We start from the raw sequence: 19,327 nt of genomic DNA on the forward strand, positions 1-19,327 counted from the left end.
TTTAATTTTACATTCACTTTATTGCTATAGAAATTTTAGTTATAAAACCATCAGATTACAGATACAGTGATAAGGACAGCCACAAAAAAGATCAACTGTATGTTATACAGTTGCTTTTCCAACTTATTGGATAATTGTTCCATAAATAGTTGATTAAAGTGAGCTCAATCAAATAAAATAAGAGCAATCAAATAGAATTATTCTAGCCCATTTTAAAAACACTGCCTTTGTGTCTGCAGGCTGAGCAAAAAGATATGGACAACTGATGGTTACCGATAAGTTACTAATGAATGTATTTTGATAAAGTCTAAATTACATGCACACATAAAAACACTTGTTACAAAGAACTAATATACCTCACTTTGGACCACTGAAGTTTTGCAATACTTTAAATATTTTCCAATCATGCAACAGTAATAAAAACCAGAATGAGTTTTATAAAGGAATTCAGTGAGGCTCAATGAACAGGATATAACAATTCATACAAATAAAGTCACAGTTGTACACTGTACCCAACTCTCCAAAATTTATCTATTACAGAGAAAGGATACATACTGTATTTTTTTTTCATCAGTTACCTTATATATAAACTTTGTCGTGTAACTTTTTAATCAGGTTTGCTGGATGAACATAAAATCTATATGGCATAAACTTCATTATTATCAGAATAAGTCACCAAGTATAATCACTTGAGTTTACAATTAATCTTCAGCTAAAAGCATTTATTTTGTGTGGTGTCTCAACAGCTGCAATCTTTTATGTAAATTCAAGCCTAAGAAACCAAGAAAATTGGCAGTTTGGAATCTAGATTATGAGATCCTAGAAAGATAATACCTGAAGCGTCACCACATGTATTGAGAAAGGGGAACAAGATTTTCTGTTTCAGTTTTAGAATCCTAGAGTATTCAAATTCTTTGACAAATTCTAGTCAAAGGATCAAGTGAATGGAAGATTGCACCTTACAATACATACTTATCGACCTTGTCCAAAATGGTTATGCAAATGAAATGATTTTACAACCATACATCTAACAACGCTATTGGTTGACCTTTTTTATAGTCAAAATTATCCAAGTTACTAACAAGACAAAGAAGGACTAGCCATTAAAGTATGACAAAATCTTCTTCATAATTGTGGGCTAAAGAAATTTATTCCATAAAACAGCACAGAATCAGCTTGCTTGTTTAGATGAAGTTTTAAAATATATGCAGTTCCACTACTTCTGCTGAAAATTATTTTGATTGAAATTATCAAAGGGAAAAAAGAATACTGTCAATACATTCACAAATATTAAGAGTGAGACTAAATCGGGAGCTTGCACCACATGCAAAGTATAGCTAACATGAGCTGGCGTGAAAGAAATTTAGCAACTTTGTGTGAGGAGGGGTAAGAAATTTATATAATTGGTGGTGTTAGGCATGGTTTCATTGTTTTAAACTATTTTGTCTTTAGCTTAATAGACTTTTGCTTATAAGATGCAAACCTACTTACACCATGAGCACAATAATGTTTTTCTCAGAAACCAAAAAGACTTGATTTAACACACTACAGAATGAAACATTTTTACAGAAAGAAATTACACAACCTGGAGCAAAATCAGTGTAATACCTGGCATTTACAATCACTTGCAGAAGTACCAACTGCTTACAATGTTCATGTTACATATAATTTAACTTATGTTAAACTATGCAACTGTTGGTGCCAATCTGCTTATAAAAGCAATGCTCTGGAGACACAGTCTTCTCACAAATAGTGGACATGCAGGTTTCATTATTACGTGTTCAACAACAATCCTCAGTTCATTAAATAAGGTCCTGAAAGACAAGATTATTTTCTTTCAGAAATATAAACACAAAGCAACATTATTATAGCAAGTATAAAACAAACAGGAAATTTTCGATGTTAAAATTCCCCTCACAAGTAAAATTACTTTAAAAATGCATTCTAGGGACAACACGGTAACAAAATCTACACTATTAAAATCCTTACAATCTAAGCTTCATATATTGCCTAGGAAAGGTTGGATTAAAAGTATCTAATGTTCCTGAACACAAAGGGGTTAAGCGGTGAGGAAGAAAAGCAAAGCAAAAAAGATCAATTAGGTTTTCTATTCAAACTGTATAATTTCTATGAATTTTTAGTCTTCAGAAATGCTAAAGACTATCATTTCAGGAGTTCCTAATAAATGAAGTAAAAATTTTAAAGATTTACTTTATTGCTTTCCCTCCATAAAAATTAAAAGCATCTTCTATCTAGTCCAACATATTTCTGCAGTGAACACTAAAACAGCAGCAAAATAGTGGGCAGAGTACAGGAGCTTGGAAGATCTAGAAGGCCTCTGACACTTTACTAGCTGGGCAATCAGACATTTTACATTTGATCCTGGAGGTGACAGGAAGTCACTAGAGTTTATGGGGGGCTGGGGACAACACAGTCAAGACCTTCACTTTAGGAAAATCACTGATGGCTGAATGGAGGATAACTGGAGTGGGGAAAGACTTGAAGGAGGCAAACCCTCTAACAACAATCTACGTGTGAGGTGATGAGGGTTTTTTACTAGGCAGAAACAATGCAGAGGAGAGAATGGATCACACATGAGAGATGTTGTAAAGGTAAAATCAACAACTTGACAATAGATTTGATGGGCGGAGAAGAGGGTAGAGAAATAATGAAGCCTAGGTTGTAAGCCTGGGTGACTAGGAAGACAGTGATACCCTTGATAGTAATAGGAAAGTTCAGAAGAAGGGAGAGTTCTGGGGGAAAAGATAAAAATTCAATTTCGGACATGTTGAGTTTAAGACACCTAAGGAATAACAATGAAGAGGAGTACAAAGTAACAAGGGCCTGCACACACTCACAAAACCCAGTAACAACAGCGTTCAATTGCTACATAAGGCTCAGATTAGGAGCTCTGCAAAGACTACTTGCTAGCTGAGTGAGGCCTAGATCAGGAAAATGGAGAAGGGCACAAATACTGACATAACAAGATAGAGAGGACAGAAACTCTTGAGAGGAAAAGACAACACGACAGAAAAAGCACAGAATGTTGTAACACAAAAGTCTTCTTGACACTGTACAGGAAATACTGTCAATTTAATAATGTGGATTTGAGGATAATTAATGAACTTGGACATAGTACAAAGTATAAAAAGAGTTGGTGACAATTTTTACAAATGCACAGGTTTTTGGTTAAAATGTATAAAAACTAATCACATACAATTAAGAGGAAATAATAGTTAAGAAAATGACAGATCAACACCAGCAGTTGAGTAACAAATTTAAAATGAAGCTATGCCATCTTTTATATATTTCAGTTTTACTACAACTGGTTACAACTTCAGATTAGCCATATATTTGTTAGCTCAAGTCCTGATCACCTTATACTAAGTGGAGAGCTATCTCCTCAGTTATTTCCCTGCCTCCTTCAATGTGCCCTGTACACTACCAAAACAATGATCCTGAAATGCTCTGATTATGTCAACCTGTATGATGGAAGGAAGAGCCATTATAGGAGAAAGGATGGGAATAAGCAAATATATAGCACCCACTATTTGCCAGGCACTGTACTATGTGCTTTATAAATATTATTTCATTTGATCCTCAAAACAACCCTGTGAGAGGGGTGCTGTTAGTATCCCTATTTTAAAGTTGAGGAACTTGAGACAAAGGTTAAGGGACTTGTCCAGAGTCATACAGCTAATAATTGCCTGAGGCTAGATCTGAACTCAGGTCTTCCTGACTCCAGCCCTGGCACTCTATCTAGATGCTACCTTATAAAAGCCAGGTATATGATTAAGGAAGTTATGCTGTGAATCTGGATCACATGTGTGGTGCAACTGCAAGCACCTGCTTCTGTAAAGAGAGAAAATATCCATACACCACTGTGCAAAACATACTAAAATGCTTTTTACCTACCTATCATGTTTATTAGCTTGGTAAAGTTCTACGTGCATAGGAGATAAGTAACCTAGGCAAGGCTTAGTGATAGGTGTGTAAGTGCCTCCTAAGCTAATCCCAGGCCTGGTGGAATACTTCTTCACCCTTTTAATCAACCATGATGTTCAAAGACCTCAAAATACAGATCAGGGGCAGACAAGATACCCTTTCATCTTCAAACTGAACAAGGGAATAGAAAAAGAGAGTCTGAGAAAGCCAATGTGCAGTCTCTATCCACCAACATTCCCATACAGGCTACAAAGATAGCCCGTAACCTGTTGTAGAATGGGTATCCTTGCAGATATTGCTATATAAATGAAATCAACAACACTTAAATATGGGCAAGCGTGTTATTTCCACAGTAAGAGGAACACGGTGTTTCACTACAGGGAGGACTTCATACATGAAATGGTGTGGCGGGGTGTGTGTGTGCACACGTGTGTACACTGTTCAGATCATACAATTTGGTAGAGCTGGGCTTAGTACTTATTCACTATGCACGTACTTATTAACTAGGTTCTTGCAATCCCAAAATCACATCCCTCCCCAGATTCCTTAAATAGATCCTAAATACCCACAGGGTAAAACCTGAACTTCTTACCTTGACATTCAGGATTGTCACACGGTCTGAGCCCAACTTACCCTTCTAGATTTCTTTCAAATTTCTTACCCTCCTGAAGCCTCTGTTCCAAACAGAAAGTCTCCCTGCTATCCCCCTAAACAAATCTTGTCTTCTCCTTTCATCCTTCTACTCCCCATTCAAATGTTTTTTCTCCCCCCATCTAAATTCTGCATATCCTGAGGCCCAGTCAATTTGCTCCTCCTTTCTGAAGGCCTCCCATAGCTTCAGAGCCCACAGTAATTTCTATAGGTCTTTTAGCAACCACTGCCTGTACTATTCACTGGCCACTCATCACACACGGACCTTGTGAGGTTGGGAACTGTCTCATTATCCTTGTGCCACAGTTCAGGTTCTTTCATATAGCAGATAAACACATCTGCATTTGTTCCTTTGACTTCAGACCAGAACAAATGTGACACTTCAGCCCCCCATAAGACCCCTAATTTTGACATGAGTGTGTGTGGGTGCTCCCTCACTAACACAGCTTAGCTGAGTCTTTGTCAGTTGCTGTGGCCAAAAACATTCACCTCATGATAGCCTACTGGCTAGTGATGAGCTTCTCTAAACCTAGCAGGCCAACCGACAGCACTCACGTGATCCACTGCTAGACTTCTACGCAAAGCTTTTCAAGTCTGTGCTCGCTCCTGACACAGAGCCTTCAAGAATCCAGGACCAGGATCCCGCACGACAGGACATCTATGGCACTTTGTAAAAATATTATGTAGCTAATAACGCAAGTCAATTTTCTTAAATTTAAGAGTAAATTTCAACTATTTCTAAATTGTAATACAGCAACTACAGATTAGATCATAGAGAATTTATAAAGCTAATGATTATGGTGGCTTTCTTCCTGAAGTCCTTCGTAAGATGTAAGCTTACCGACAATATGGATTTCTTCGGGAGGAGTATCGCAGAGTAAGAAATCTATAGTATATGAAAGGCTGGAGTAAGCTTCCTTGACCACTACAATAAAAAAACAAAAAACAAATGTAATAAATGATTAAATTCACTCTATTTGATCATTAAACATTTCACTGTATCCTCATACTTTATTTATTTGACACATTCTGGTCGGAGAGTTGGTACAAGAGAGCAAAATATGTGCCTTTTTTTTTGTTTTAAATAAGGCTCATGATTTCATCATTGCTGGGAGTTCCTAGTGAGAACCTTCCTTTACCAAAGGAGGTTGGCTCTTTCTCTTCAACTTACCTTCTTAGAGAGTTGCCTAGGACACTGAGAAGTAAAATGATTGTTCCAAGTCACAGTCAGGATGTGTCCAAGGAAGGACTTGAACTTTGTTTCTGGACTAGAGACCAACTTTCTATCAACTAATGCCATCCTGCCTCTCCACCTATATCTTTTTTTAAATTACATTTTTATTTCATTAAATATTTCCCAATTATATATCAAAAATTTTTAACATTTAAAAAATTTGATTTCTACATTCTCCCCCTTTTCCCACTCCTCTTCTCTCACCTTTTGAGAAGGCAAGCAATATAATAAATTATACATGTGAAGTCATTTAAACATTTGAGTATTAGCTTTTATACATGTCTTTAACAAAACCTTGCATACTTATCAAAAAAGAACTCTGTTCAGATACAGCATACAAGAAGTCATATGCGGTAAAAGCATTAAGAATTTAAATGCACACAAAAAAAGGACATGTATATATAGTTTCACAGCAACCAAAAGCTTCTGCCAATTAATTTATCTGTTTTAAAACTATGGTTATAGATGTGTTATGATTAAAACAAATGTTTACATTTATTTTCAAATACTGAATTTCGAGTGTTACTTGCCATCAAATGTAGAATCATACAACCACAAATTTAGACTTGGAAGGGAGCTTATTGTTCATATATTGAAACTAAGGCCCAAAGATTTTGAATCATTTGGTCAAAGCCATAAAGATAGAAGCTGCTAAGCCAGGCTCTTAGTCCTCTGACTACAAGAAGCTCTTTTTTTTTTTTTGGTTAGGCAACTGGGGTTAAGTGACTTGCCCAGGGTCACACAGTAGTAAGTGTCAAGTGTTTGGTCAGAGGCCGCATTTGAACTCAGGTCCTCCTGACTTAGGGCCAGTGCTCTATCCACTGCACCACCTAACTGCCCCAAGAAGTTTTTTTTTATCATGCCACACTGCACTTGGAAGGATTATTTTAACATTAGTTACAAAATTTGCTAATATTGTAGAGGGAAATCAGAATTATAAATGAGCTTGTACAGTATCAAATGTAGAGATTAATTCATTAAATAACATTTTAAAACAATCATTAGTATTTCCTATTGGCAACCGGCTAAAATATCATTTGCTTACTATAAGCTACATAACAAATGAATTTTCATCTGTAAAAATCACTAGCTTTTTAACCATCTAAATAATTTAACTATTGGTACTCTAAATGTGAGATTTCTGTCCAACAACCAATAAGTTGATATACTATTCCAGGAACTGAATTATACCAATTTTGACAATATAAATGAAAGACAAAAAGAAGTTGCAGCTAAATGGGAGGAGAGTTCACACCTCTTTGCCTTGGAGGGCCAATAAAGGAGTTGGTTTTATCATGCATTCAAAACAGTCATAACCATCATTTCACAAGATATTTGGTCATCTCATATTAAAGTACTTATGAAAAACATCCGCAAAAATGTGACTGCAAAAATAACTAGAACTTGTGCACACATCAATATCTGTTGCAGAGGATGATGAGGTGGGAAATTTTTGCAAAGAACTCATTAAGACTACAAATCATGCAAATCAGCATACACTATAATACTTGATAACTTCCAGGCAAAGGTGTAGGGGAGGACGACGAAAAATAATGGAAAATTACTCTGGATCAAGAACTGAAGGAAGCCAAAGTCCCATAGACCATATAGAAGTTTATGCCTCTATACTATGAATACTTTCTGGAGATGCTGGACATGGCAATCCCTAAATAACATCACACACACAAAAAAAGGAAATTGTCTATGCAGGAAATAATTGGGCACTCTTGTGCGTATCCTGTCCTAACCAGCTGGTCCATAAACAGTCAAACAATCAACTTCCTAAATTAAAGATCAAAATCAACAACAAATTAATAAAATTGAGAAAATAATGCTATGCAACCAAAACAGTTCCAAACTGACCTTTTTAAACAAACTTGATGCAAAAGAATGGGCAATGGAGCCTAGAAAATGTAAATAAAGCAATCACTCAAAGGAAGTAAAACTCTAATGGAAAATTTAACAAAGATCCCAAGGAGGAAATATATCTTCCTTATAGGGGACTACCTGGATAAATTAGCATATCCTGTGTCAAACACTTGTTCCGTATAAGATGTTTTTGCTTGATTCTTTTGGTCACAAGGGAATGAATATGGGGGGCGGAGGTGAGGGGAGAGGTAACAGTGGAAAATAATTGTGATGCAAAGACAAAACAAGGCATAAATAAAACTTCTTTTTAAAAAGAAAGAAAAATGGGAAACTGATAAACATATATTGACAGAGAGAAGCAGGATTTCCTATGAAACTTTAACCAATGTAAAACAATAGCCACAATAAGAAGGTCAAAAGAATCAATGAAACTTCTCTGCAAATACTTCATTTCCTTGCCTGAGATATGGACACCATAGGCAACACTGGTTTAGAATATTAACTCATTTGTAAAATCTTAAACAGGAAAATTGTAAAAGATTATATAAAACAGTACAAAGCAAAATGAGTTTGTAGAAAGCTTCAGATGAGACCCAATTAAGTCAGATGATCCTAAAAGCATTTAAGAAGTAAAGTGAAGACAACTGTTCTGGGCCGGGTTTGACTCACACCAGACTTTCGATAATTTACTGAAAAAAAAAAAAAAATGGACACTCAGCCAATCTCCAAAAGGAGATTCACTTAGCCATAGCAGACTATTCAACAAGGATTAGCACGGAGGATATCTAGAGCTGATTCAGCTCAAGTTGCCCATCATGACCTATCAGCCAAGCATCAGAATATTTCTGAACTATTCTTGCTGTTCTGTACTCAGATGATGAGGAAGTGACACCAACAGTCTGACTCTTTAGTCTTCTCAGCAACCAAGTCTTAAGGAAGGTCTCAATACCTTTTAAAGAAAAACTAGCCAATTTGTATAGTGGGAGGAATAACGCTTTTGTCAAAATAAACAGATGAAAATGGAAAGACTTTAAGATTTCTATTACAAACTATTTCCTTCGTCAGTGACAGTAGGGCCACCACATTTGGATGCTAATAACCTAATTCTTGATATGTCACATGAGGTAACAGAAATAGCCTAAAAAAAAAAAGCTGGGAAAAGCAGCTGGACCAGACCAAGTATCTTAAATTGACTAATTCTGAAAGCACTGAGGAACTAATTCTCAAAATATCTTAAAAAGGGAATCTACATAACAGATATTATTACTTAAAAAAAAATCAAGAAGATATCAACATAACTAACTCATATATGCCTACAAAATCTTAATGAGAAATAATTTACGCATATATTCTAGAAGAAAAATAAGACAGGACAAACTTTTACAGACAATATTCTATAGTAGATTACATCTTTACAGTTGTATAATTTTTATACTAAAAAGTACAGAGAATAGAAGATTCCATTGTGCTTATTGTGTGGTAATTGGGAAAAAAAGTGTTCAATTTGGCATGGCCAAACACCACCTTAACAAGTCTCATTCAAAAGGTGTCTCCTATGCTTATGTTAAAATAACACAAAATTCCTTGAAAGATGTTAAGAACCAGGATAATTTTGTTTGATGACCTACTAATTGCTGCAATTTAATAGAACGTAAATAGGGAGATGTAAGTCTGGTAAACGATACTTTCCACTGTCACGGAAAACATCAAGCACAGTCAAAATATGATTTATAAGCATTCAAAAGAGCTCAGCCTAACTAAGAATACAGGAAAAACCAAACAGATGAAAACTGACAGCAGTCCAAGTCCCTAAAGCTTATTAATCAGTATGTATTTCTTGGACAGAGTCTGCAAAAGGACAATGAACTTGGCATAGAATTGAGCAGAAGGAAGAGTGGAACAGATTCCATTCAGACTATTGCTCAGTGGTTTTAATGATCCCAAACTTCTCTCTAAATCCAAAACCCATCTTTATAACACCAATATTTCTGTGGGGATGTTACATGACTTTAAATCACAGAATAGCACAGGTATCTAAGCATTAAAGCTGTGAGTTATCCAAAGAACAAAAGAGAAACATGCAGTAGTTCTAAGCAGACTGTAGCACATTATCAACAAAGAACTGAATACACGAAGTAGTATAAAAGAGATCAGAGATGTAGACTGGAATAGGAAGTGGGCAAATCATATATCATGAGAGATAAAAGTGGATAGCTTACACACTCTACCAGTAGTACCTACACAATAACCGGGAGATCTGTGTCTTCAACATGTTTGATGATCAAATCCTGGATACTGAAAAGTGGATTTAGAGGAGACCATAGACAAGAGTGACCAAAAAAGAAAAGGTATGAATGGGTTGCAACTTGCAATTTTTGGAGCAAAGACCTAAATCAAGAAGATCATAGATCCATCAAATTTTCAAAAGAAGTAAATATTACTAGCATAATGCCCACCACTATGCTGACACAGATACGTGTATTACTTACCCACGCACACACATCCTTTAAATGAGACCCAATAAGATGGTGTTTTACCATGCTAAATCAAATACTTTTTTAGTCACCAAAGAATAAGCACAGTAGAATCTTGTATTCTTTGTATCTTTTAGTGTATGAGAATGTGTGTGTATATGTGTGTGTGTGTGTGTGTGTGTGTGTGTGTGTGTGTGTGTGTGTGTGTGAGTGAGAGAGAGACAGAGATTAGCAAGCAAATATACTGGTTAGCATCTCCTTCAGTTAATGGGCTAAATATTATCTTCTTAGTTAAAATCACAATATTACTCAGCATAAATTCTTCTAAACAAGAGGTACGACAGCAATGAGACAAGATAATATTTGTTAGCACAATGTCTAGTACATATTAGGTGTTGAATAAGAACTTATTCCCTTTCTTACTGTATAGAAGATAACAACAGACTAAAAGCAAGAGAGGCAGGTTAGTAGAGCATCTTTCCACTTTATATGAGATGAAAAAACTTGTTTTAACTATTTAAAAGTTGAATTGCTATGAGAACCACCTTAAATTCTGCTATTTATTAAGCAAAATAATATTTTTTATTTGGAAATTTGACATAGCAGGCACAAGCTAAACTAATTTCCTTATCTAATGTTACCACTTGTACCCAGATAAACAAATGAAACAACTCACAGAAAAAAGTAACCAAGCAATTTGGAAATCTAAGGAATAGGAAGATGTAATTCTAAATTCCCCAGGATATGTCCTGTTTTAAGAACATACAAATAATTGCTTGTTGAACTGAATTGAAAAGAAGCAGGAAGAAACTTTTACCACTGACTATGTCATGGCCTTGAACTCTGCATATAATAGACACTAATAACGAGTGAATGAAATTACTTAAAGGCATGAAAAGATTTGCCAGAGGTCACATAGTAAGTGGCAGAAAGAGACTAGAACCTCAATTTGCTGACTTTCGATCCAAGGCTGCTTCCTGGCTTATCACTTGGTTTGAAAGAGACTGGAGAAATGAATAATTTTCAGGTATATGAAAGGATAACACAGAGGCAGGTAATAGTGAACAGCATTTTCACCCTCAGGGGAAAAGAATAAATGGGCTTACAAAAGGAAGAACACACTGGCTCCAAGTAGAGCAAAACAATGAACTATGAAATTTCTCAATCTCTCTTAAAAATTAGCCAATAGGAAAGAAAAAGAAGACACATGCATAGGTGCTCACGGGACTTAAATTCATCCAGGGCAGAGACCACTTTATTTTTGTCCTTGTATCCCAAGCACCTATCACAGAGCAGCTTGACACACAGTGGGTGCTTAACAGACATCTGTTCATTGAGTGTAACAGTAATATATTAGCCTCTCTTTATCCATTACTTAATATCATTAACCTAAAAATAATGCATCAAATGAAGTACTTGTATTCTTACCTGAGAAGCATAAAAACTGTAGCAGGCATCAAGAAAATTTCATTACATGCAATAAATTTCAGAATGTTCTGCTGATTAGCATTTAATTTTTCCAAAATAGATCTCAGCAGAGGCAAACTATTTGAACCCCTTGCCTAAAAAAAAAAAAAAAAAGAAAACAAGACAAATTATAAACTGTAAAATGTTATTCGATTTCCCAATTATTTTCTTAGATAGCAAAATGCCATATGCAGCAGCATATACAATCAATCAAAAATTTGTATGGCCTAATGCAAAGCAAAGAAAGTAGAAAGAACTAAGACAACAAAAGTCACAATAATGCAAAGGAAAACACCCCTAAAAGACATCAGAATTCAGCTAATATATAATGCCTAATCTTGTCTCCAGAGAACTGAAGATGAACTATACACTTCTGTGCTCTTAGGAAGGAGATGGTAAACTACAAGTGCGGATTGTTAGATAGGATGTCATTGAAAGTTACATGTTGGCTTCTTTTGCTTAACTGTTCTGTTATAAACAAGGGGTCTATAAGAGGAACAGCTTACTGGGAAATGACATGGTACAAAAAAATTATAAATCACCAACAAAAATTTAAAAATATACGTATAAACAGATGCCAACTATGTAGAAATAGAGGTTATCTCATACTTGCAAATAATTTTAGCATAAATTAACAACAACTGGTAATGTCAGAAAGAGGCTTACTTCATATGTCTTTTACCCAAGACAATTTTATTTAGGTCTATAACCTTCAACTACCTAATAATGCCCATAAACCTCAAATAATTTCTAAAAGAATTTTTGCTTTTAGGTTTTATTGTTCTAAGGACATTTTATATATTTTATAAGTTAACCAAAAAAAAGCGAGAACTTTCCTAAATGTTTTTCTCTTTTAATGTTTTTAATGAGATTTTCTGTTCCCCTCAGATGACAGCAAGTTAATCACAAAGCTGATGATCTCCCTTACCATATTAAGATTGACTGATGTTATACAGGTTAAAAATGTGACAATTTTGCTAGTTAAGTGTGTAAAAAAGAATGCCTCACATTTATATAGTAATTTAAGGTTTACAAACCACCTTGCATAAGAGTCAATGGATAAAGGGCCAGCCTTGGAGTCAGAAAAAGGTTCAAATCCTGGCTCTGACATATATTATGTGGATAGGGACAAGTCATTTAACTTTTTCAGCGCCCCATGATAATACTCTATGATTCAATTTACAAATGGATTCAGAGTTCATTGGCGAAGGGAGTTTCCACATTGGGGTATTCTTGACATCAACTAAATCACAGGACCAGATTTAAAACAATAATGACAAAAACCTTACATACTAGGAAATTACCTAGTCCAATTACCATGCTTTTTGCAGAATCACAGTGACCGTAAGAATAGGAAAAAAACCTTAGCACAATAAAGAAATCAGACATTTGTTCACTTTAGAGTATTTATGCCCTAAAATAGGCACAAAAATGCCAGGTCTGTGTCATTCTCCACCAATAAGAAAAAGCAGAAGCAGGCCTAAACATCAATGTGTAAAGAGCCTTGACCATCCAGCATATGAAAGCTGAAGGAGCAAAATTAGGGTTCAAAAAAACTAGGATTATCAAACAAAGATCATACAGTTTTGGAACAAAGTGTTATTTTTCCTCAACAACAATCATGAAAAAGCCAAAATTAAAACCATTAAATTATCACCTAATTTAACAGTAGTGATAGATAAGAGTACAGAAATTTGCTTGCTACCTACCCTGTCAAAATGTCTTAGTATTCTTACACATAAAAAATTTAATGATAATGAGATTTTAAAAATTTATCAAGTGACATACTTACATCAAGGACCTTTTTTGTATATGTAGCAGCATGAAGTAAGGAGAATAACAAGACTGGAAAGATACTCACTGAAACAAGGAGTTAAGGAGAATATCTAAGATTCATCAAATACTTTAAGACAATTTATACTTCAGCTAACTATATTCAAATGATCATCCTATCCAAAGCCAAAGGGAAAAAAATATAAACAAGTATAGCTAGGTTATCCAAAATTGGAGTATATTAGTATTGCTTAATCTTTTTTATAACTAAATTAAACATTTGGCATCCATAAAAGGAAAAATTAAAGCAGATATCATCATTCTCTTAAGATCATACTTATGTATATCAAAAGATCTACTGTACATATTGAACAAAGTTTTCTCTATCTCCAATTACCAATAAAACGATATATGCTTCTTTGGGTACCTTAAAAGACCTCTGTGTCCAAGGACAGCTTCAGTGTAGGGTTCAGCTAGGTATCACAAGGGCAGCTAGATGGCACAGTGGACAGAGTGCCAGGATTGGAATAAGGCAGACTCCTCTTCTTAAATTCAAATCTGACCTCAGAAACTAGCTGTGTGACCCTGGGCAAATCACTTAACCCTGTTTGCCTTACTTTCTTCATCTCTAAAATGAGTTAGAGAAGTAAATGGCAAACCATTCCAGTAACTTTGCCCAGAAAACCCCAAATGGGGTCATGAAGAGTCAGGCACAACTGAAAATGACTAAACAACAACCTACTACAGCCCCCAGGTTTCAAGCCTAGATGACCTCAAGAATGATTTGGCTAGCGGCAGCTAGGTGGTGCAGTGGACAGAGCACAGCACTGGAGTCAGGAGGACCTGAGTTCAAATACAGCCTCAAACACATAACACTCACCAGCTGTGCGACCCTGGGCAAGTCACTTAACCCCATTGCCTAGCCAAAAAAAAAAAAAAAAAGGATGATTCAGCTAATCCAAACCACATAGAGACAAGGAGCCTGATGTGAATAAAAACAAACATTACAAGAACTCTTTGTACATTAGTCAACTGTACTATGCAATTATCTGTTGCTGTGGTTCAGCCAAGTTCAACTCTCTGTGACCCCATTTTGGGGTTTTCTTGGCAGAGATACTGGGGTAGTTTGCCATTTCCTTCTCTAGCTTATTTTAGAGATAAGGAAACTGAGGCAAACAGGGTGAAGTGACTTGCCCTGGGTCCCACAGCTGTAGATGTCTGGGGCTGGATTTGAACTGAGGAAGATGAGTCTTCCTGAATCCAGGCCTGGCACTTGATTATCAACTGTGCCACCCAGCTACCCAGAAATGTCACTGGGTTTTCTCTGTGCCAGGGGAGGAGATGAAATAGGACAAGGGCCTAAGGATGAACCTTTCTTGGAACAAGTCAGCTGTTCTTCAGAACCCCAGGGGGAACTAGCACCAACCTGAGTGTTCAAAAGTTATAACCCATGAGGTATAATACTGAAGTTCATAAATTCATACATTCACATTTTACTACCATATAACTATGGGAAATATTAGGTGAAATGAATACTTATTGCTTAGGTACCATGACAACCTAGTGTTCAGCATCTGTTGAGCCCTGTCACACAGAACACTCTGCTAAAGTTCAAGGTAAAAACCACAGATAAGGATACTTGTAACTGGGTAAGAGTTGACAAAGATGAGAGAATACAAAAGGTAGTGGCAGCTGTCCTCTAATAAAGCCTGGGCCAGGAAAGCCCTGCTTAACTGGAAGTGTGGTAATCTTTGGTGCAGCCTCAGAGCACTGGTGAGAGCATTGGCCAGCAAGGCACGCTGATAAAAGCTGGCTGCTTCATGCAACCTGCAAATTACCAGAGGAAAAATTATCATACAACACAAACAGCCACCGCAAATCTTCCTCATTGGGGAATTGCATCATAATTGCACAACACTCAAATCCACTGCTTGCCAATGATGGATGAGATTACTATATAAATATTCTTCAGATATTATTAAAAGCAGCATCATTCCACATAAATGCCCATCCGCAGCTATCAGGTTTTATAAAGAAAAGGGTCATTCTACCCATTAAATAAAACTAAAAGTTTTAATAGTCCAAACTCATGACCTGGCTCCACCAAACCACCTTTGCTAAAAGCTTTGTTTAACATTAGTTTTCACAAATATTAAAGAATAAAATGTTCCTCAATTTTAAAAAATGACCAGCTTTTAAACTCCTAGAAAGCAGGGATTGGTTTATTTATCCTTGTATCCCCAAGGATACCTAGAAATTCTTTACAAATAGTTGGTTTCAATAAACATTTATCGAATTCATGACCTAAATAAATATGCAAAACAAACAGGTACAATACATACCCAAGAAGAGGAAGAACAAATAAAGCAGAGCAGTAAACTGTGAACAATCGAGAAAGCCACATTGCTGTGTCCAGCTTATTAGTCATCATAAATTGCTATATTTAAAGAGAAAAAGAATTAAGAAAACTGTTAGTAAATGAAACCTGAAAATTCTACTCTGTTAGGATGAAGTGGCATTTTTCCTAAACAAAATAATTTAAAGTTACCCTTTAAATTTTCCTTCAGAACACCAGTTAAAATCTTTCAATTTTGTATGAGTGTATCAGGATGAGAAAAATTTTACATTACAATGATTCTCAAATATTACTAGTAAAGATAGCCTTTATGCTATTATTGCAAGAAAATCAAGAAATGTATCAAAACACAAAAAATGAAAATTATACCTAAACAGAGAAAACTGATTAGATAAGAAATAATAATACTGGCAAGCAGTAGGTTACAATTTTTAACAAAGACCAAAAGTCCTCCTCTATAACACATGTAGTATTCATGTTTTAAATTTTTTAAAGAACAGATAAAACTATACAGATTGTGAGAGATTTTGAAAACAACATGGAAGACATCAATACCAGGTACACTTTGGGTCAAACAAATCTTACAAAGGCCTATTTCTGCAAACTAAAAGAGTTCAACAAATAGTCATTAGCATTTCTGGGACTCTCTAGAATAATCAAAAGTACCTTTCTTAGCTCTTTAACATTAAGTTTCTCGTCCTCTTCTCATAACATTTTGTAAAAAGGATGGACACTCTCTAGGCTTCAACCTGTCATCCCCCATTTCCTTGGCTATCTCCTGCTTAACTAAAAACAAATCAAACTCCTTTTCTTTCTTTTGTGGCTTTCCATACTTTTGTATCCACCTTTACAAATGTTAGCCTTGTTTAAGTAGCCAACTTCCTTCTTCCCTCATTCAAAAATCCATCTTAAATCTGACGTTTATTTTTTGGCAACTCATAAGTGAATTTAAATTTTCATCCCACCCCATCAGCACACATTATACTTCCACTTCACATCACCTTTTCAGTTTCTAATAAAAAAAATGAAGATAGCTTAAGGGAAAATAATAATAATCATACAGTGCTTTAAAAGTTGCAAAGCAATTTACATATAGTCTCTCATTTGATCCTTACAACAATCCTGTAAGAATAAGAATAGCTAACATTTCTATAGTGCTTACTATGTGCCAGGCACTGTACAAAGTGCTTTACAAATATTTCATTTGATTCTTACAACAAGCCTGGCAGTAGGTGCTATTATCATCGCCATTACACGGATGAAGAAACTGAAGAAAACAGAGGTTAACTGACTTGTCCAGGGTGATACAGCGAGTGTCTGAGGTTGGATATGAACCCAGATCTTCCTGACTCCAAACCCAGCTCTTTATCCATGGTACCCTCTAGCTGCCCCAGAAACGTACTATTATTACTCATTTTACTGATTAAGAAACAGAGACTCATAAAGGTTATTTCCCCAAGCTCAAATAGATACTGTCTGAAGTAAAATTCAAACTCAAATCTTCCTGACTCCATGGTTTCTATCCACTTTGTCAGCCAGTTGTCTCTAAGAGGCACACAAATTAAAACACTAATTGTGGTTTTACAGCCTCCATTTTTCTAAGTATTTTATTTAATACTCTACAGGGTAGTGATTTGCAACAACTTTTTTTTCACGTTATTGGTTTACACTGTTTAGCTTATTTGAAAAGAGTTTCCTCAAAACAATTTGGTACTAATTTTAAAAATAGATCAATCAGTGGAACAGATTAATTACACAAGATACAGAATCAAAGGAATCTAGTAAGTTAGTGCTCAACAAATACAAAGTATCCATCACAGTTACTTGAATAAGGATTCACTTATTTAACAAAAACTGCTGGGAAAACTGGGTACCACAGTGTGGAAGAAATTAGATTTAGACCAACAGTTCATAACCGATACCAATAAAAGCTCCAAAAAGATTTATGACAGATATAAAAGGTCACATCATGAACAATTTAGAGAAATATGGAAAAAATTACCTATCAAACCTATCGATAAAAGTCTATGATCAAATAAGAAATAAAGAGAATCACAGAAGATAAAATGGATAATTTTGATTACATAAAATTTAAAAGTTTTTGCACAAACACATCCAATAAAACTAAGAATAAAAGAGAATTAACCGAAAAAGAATCTTTGCAGCAAGTTTCTCTGACATAGGTCTCATTTCCAAGATCTATAAGGAGCTGATTCAAATTTATAAAACCAAGAGCCATTCCCCAATTGAGAAACTGTCTAAAGATGTGAACAAGAAGTTCTCAAGGAAAGAAAGCCAGGCTATTTACAGACATAGGAAAAAATGCTCTATATCACTAATAATTTAAGAAATACAAATTAAAGCAATTCTGAGATATCACTTCACACCTATCAGATTGGCAAAGCTGACAAAAAAGAAAATGACATTTATTGGAGGGCCTGCGGGAAAGCCGGCACACCAACACACTGCTGGTGCAGCTGTAAACAGATCCAACTATCCTGGAAATCAAGTGAATAGAACAGAACCACAACAATGTATACTGTCAGCATTATATAAGAACTAGCAATTTTGAAGATTTGTGTAAACTGATAAAGAATGAATTAGGAGAAATATAACAATTTATACAATAACAGCAACATTATAAAACAAAAAACTTTGATAGCTATAATGAAATGACCATCCAGTATTCCAGAGTACGAATGATAAAACATGCTATCTACCTCCTGACAGAGATGGCATTTGATTCAAAGTGCAGAAGCAGATATATTTTTTTGAAAGTGGTCAATGGGGGAATTTGTCCTTACTATGCATATTTATTACAAAGGATTGCTTTTTTCTTTTTTCCCCAATGCAGTAGGGGGCACTAGAAGGATATAAAATAAATTTGTTAATTAAAATAATAAAATTAACTTTAAATAGTGAGAATTAGTAGTTAAGAGCTTAATTTAAGTTTAATAGCTTAAAACTTCAATAAGACTTTTGAAAAACTCTGTATTTATATTCAAGATAAGGGAAGAGAGTCAAACAGGAGGCCCCAGGCCCTAATTAAGTCCACTGACACTCCAGAGTACAGCCTGAAGAGATTAAAATATAATTCCTGTTTGATTTTAATGTGCAATAAAAATATATACAAAGAAGTATGGTTTTTTTAAGTCACCATGACCCCACAAGAACCTTCATGTATGGTTTAGTGACCCTTGTTTCTTTTGAGCTTGACATCCTTGTTCTAAGTGATTCTTATGTATCATTATCTTGAACAGCTGATGACTTACAAAAGTAGGATGAGAGAAATGTAAGATGCTGCCCTAAGGCCTTAACAGAAGTTTCTCTTAACATAGTTAAACTCTTCCCCTTTGAAACAGATATTATTTCAAACTGCAGGTGTTTTGTTCTATTCAGAGGAATAAGCTCATATGATATAATCTTCACACCCCTTGAATTGTTGACTATCAAAGGCAATGAAGAAGGCATCACTCACATCCAATGTTTTCATGGAGAAGGAAAGCAGGAAGGCACCATTACCAATGGAATTTTTTAAAAAGGTGAGTCATGTGGTAG

General features: G+C 35.3%; 1 protein-coding gene across 3 annotated transcripts in view; it reads right to left on the bottom strand.

Annotated features, from left to right (window-relative positions):
• TMEM33 (transmembrane protein 33) overlaps window positions 1–19,327 on the bottom strand; it is a 20,885-nt gene continuing 1,558 nt past the window's right edge. For 2 of the 3 annotated variants that reach the window (XM_020990910.2, XM_078148576.1), the window contains 6 exons: window positions 15,756–15,850; window positions 15,053–15,240; window positions 13,433–13,500; window positions 11,602–11,735; window positions 5,438–5,521; window positions 1–1,814 (listed from right to left, as the gene is read on the bottom strand). In XM_020990910.2, coding sequence (XP_020846569.1) covers window positions 1,685–1,814; window positions 5,438–5,521; window positions 11,602–11,735; window positions 13,433–13,500; window positions 15,053–15,240; window positions 15,756–15,850 — 699 coding nt within the window. In that variant the 3' untranslated portion in view covers window positions 1–1,684. Of the gene's footprint in view, window positions 1,815–5,437; window positions 5,522–11,601; window positions 11,736–13,432; window positions 13,501–15,052; window positions 15,241–15,755; window positions 15,851–19,247; window positions 19,278–19,327 lie in introns of those variants that run through there. The other variant, XM_078148575.1, reaches the window with a different exon arrangement.

The sequence above is a fragment of the Phascolarctos cinereus genome, unplaced genomic scaffold (genome assembly GCF_003287225.1).
Source record: "Phascolarctos cinereus isolate Bilbo 61053 unplaced genomic scaffold, phaCin_HiC Scaffold_9;HRSCAF=440, whole genome shotgun sequence".
Taxonomy (NCBI): Eukaryota; Metazoa; Chordata; class Mammalia; order Diprotodontia; family Phascolarctidae; genus Phascolarctos; species Phascolarctos cinereus.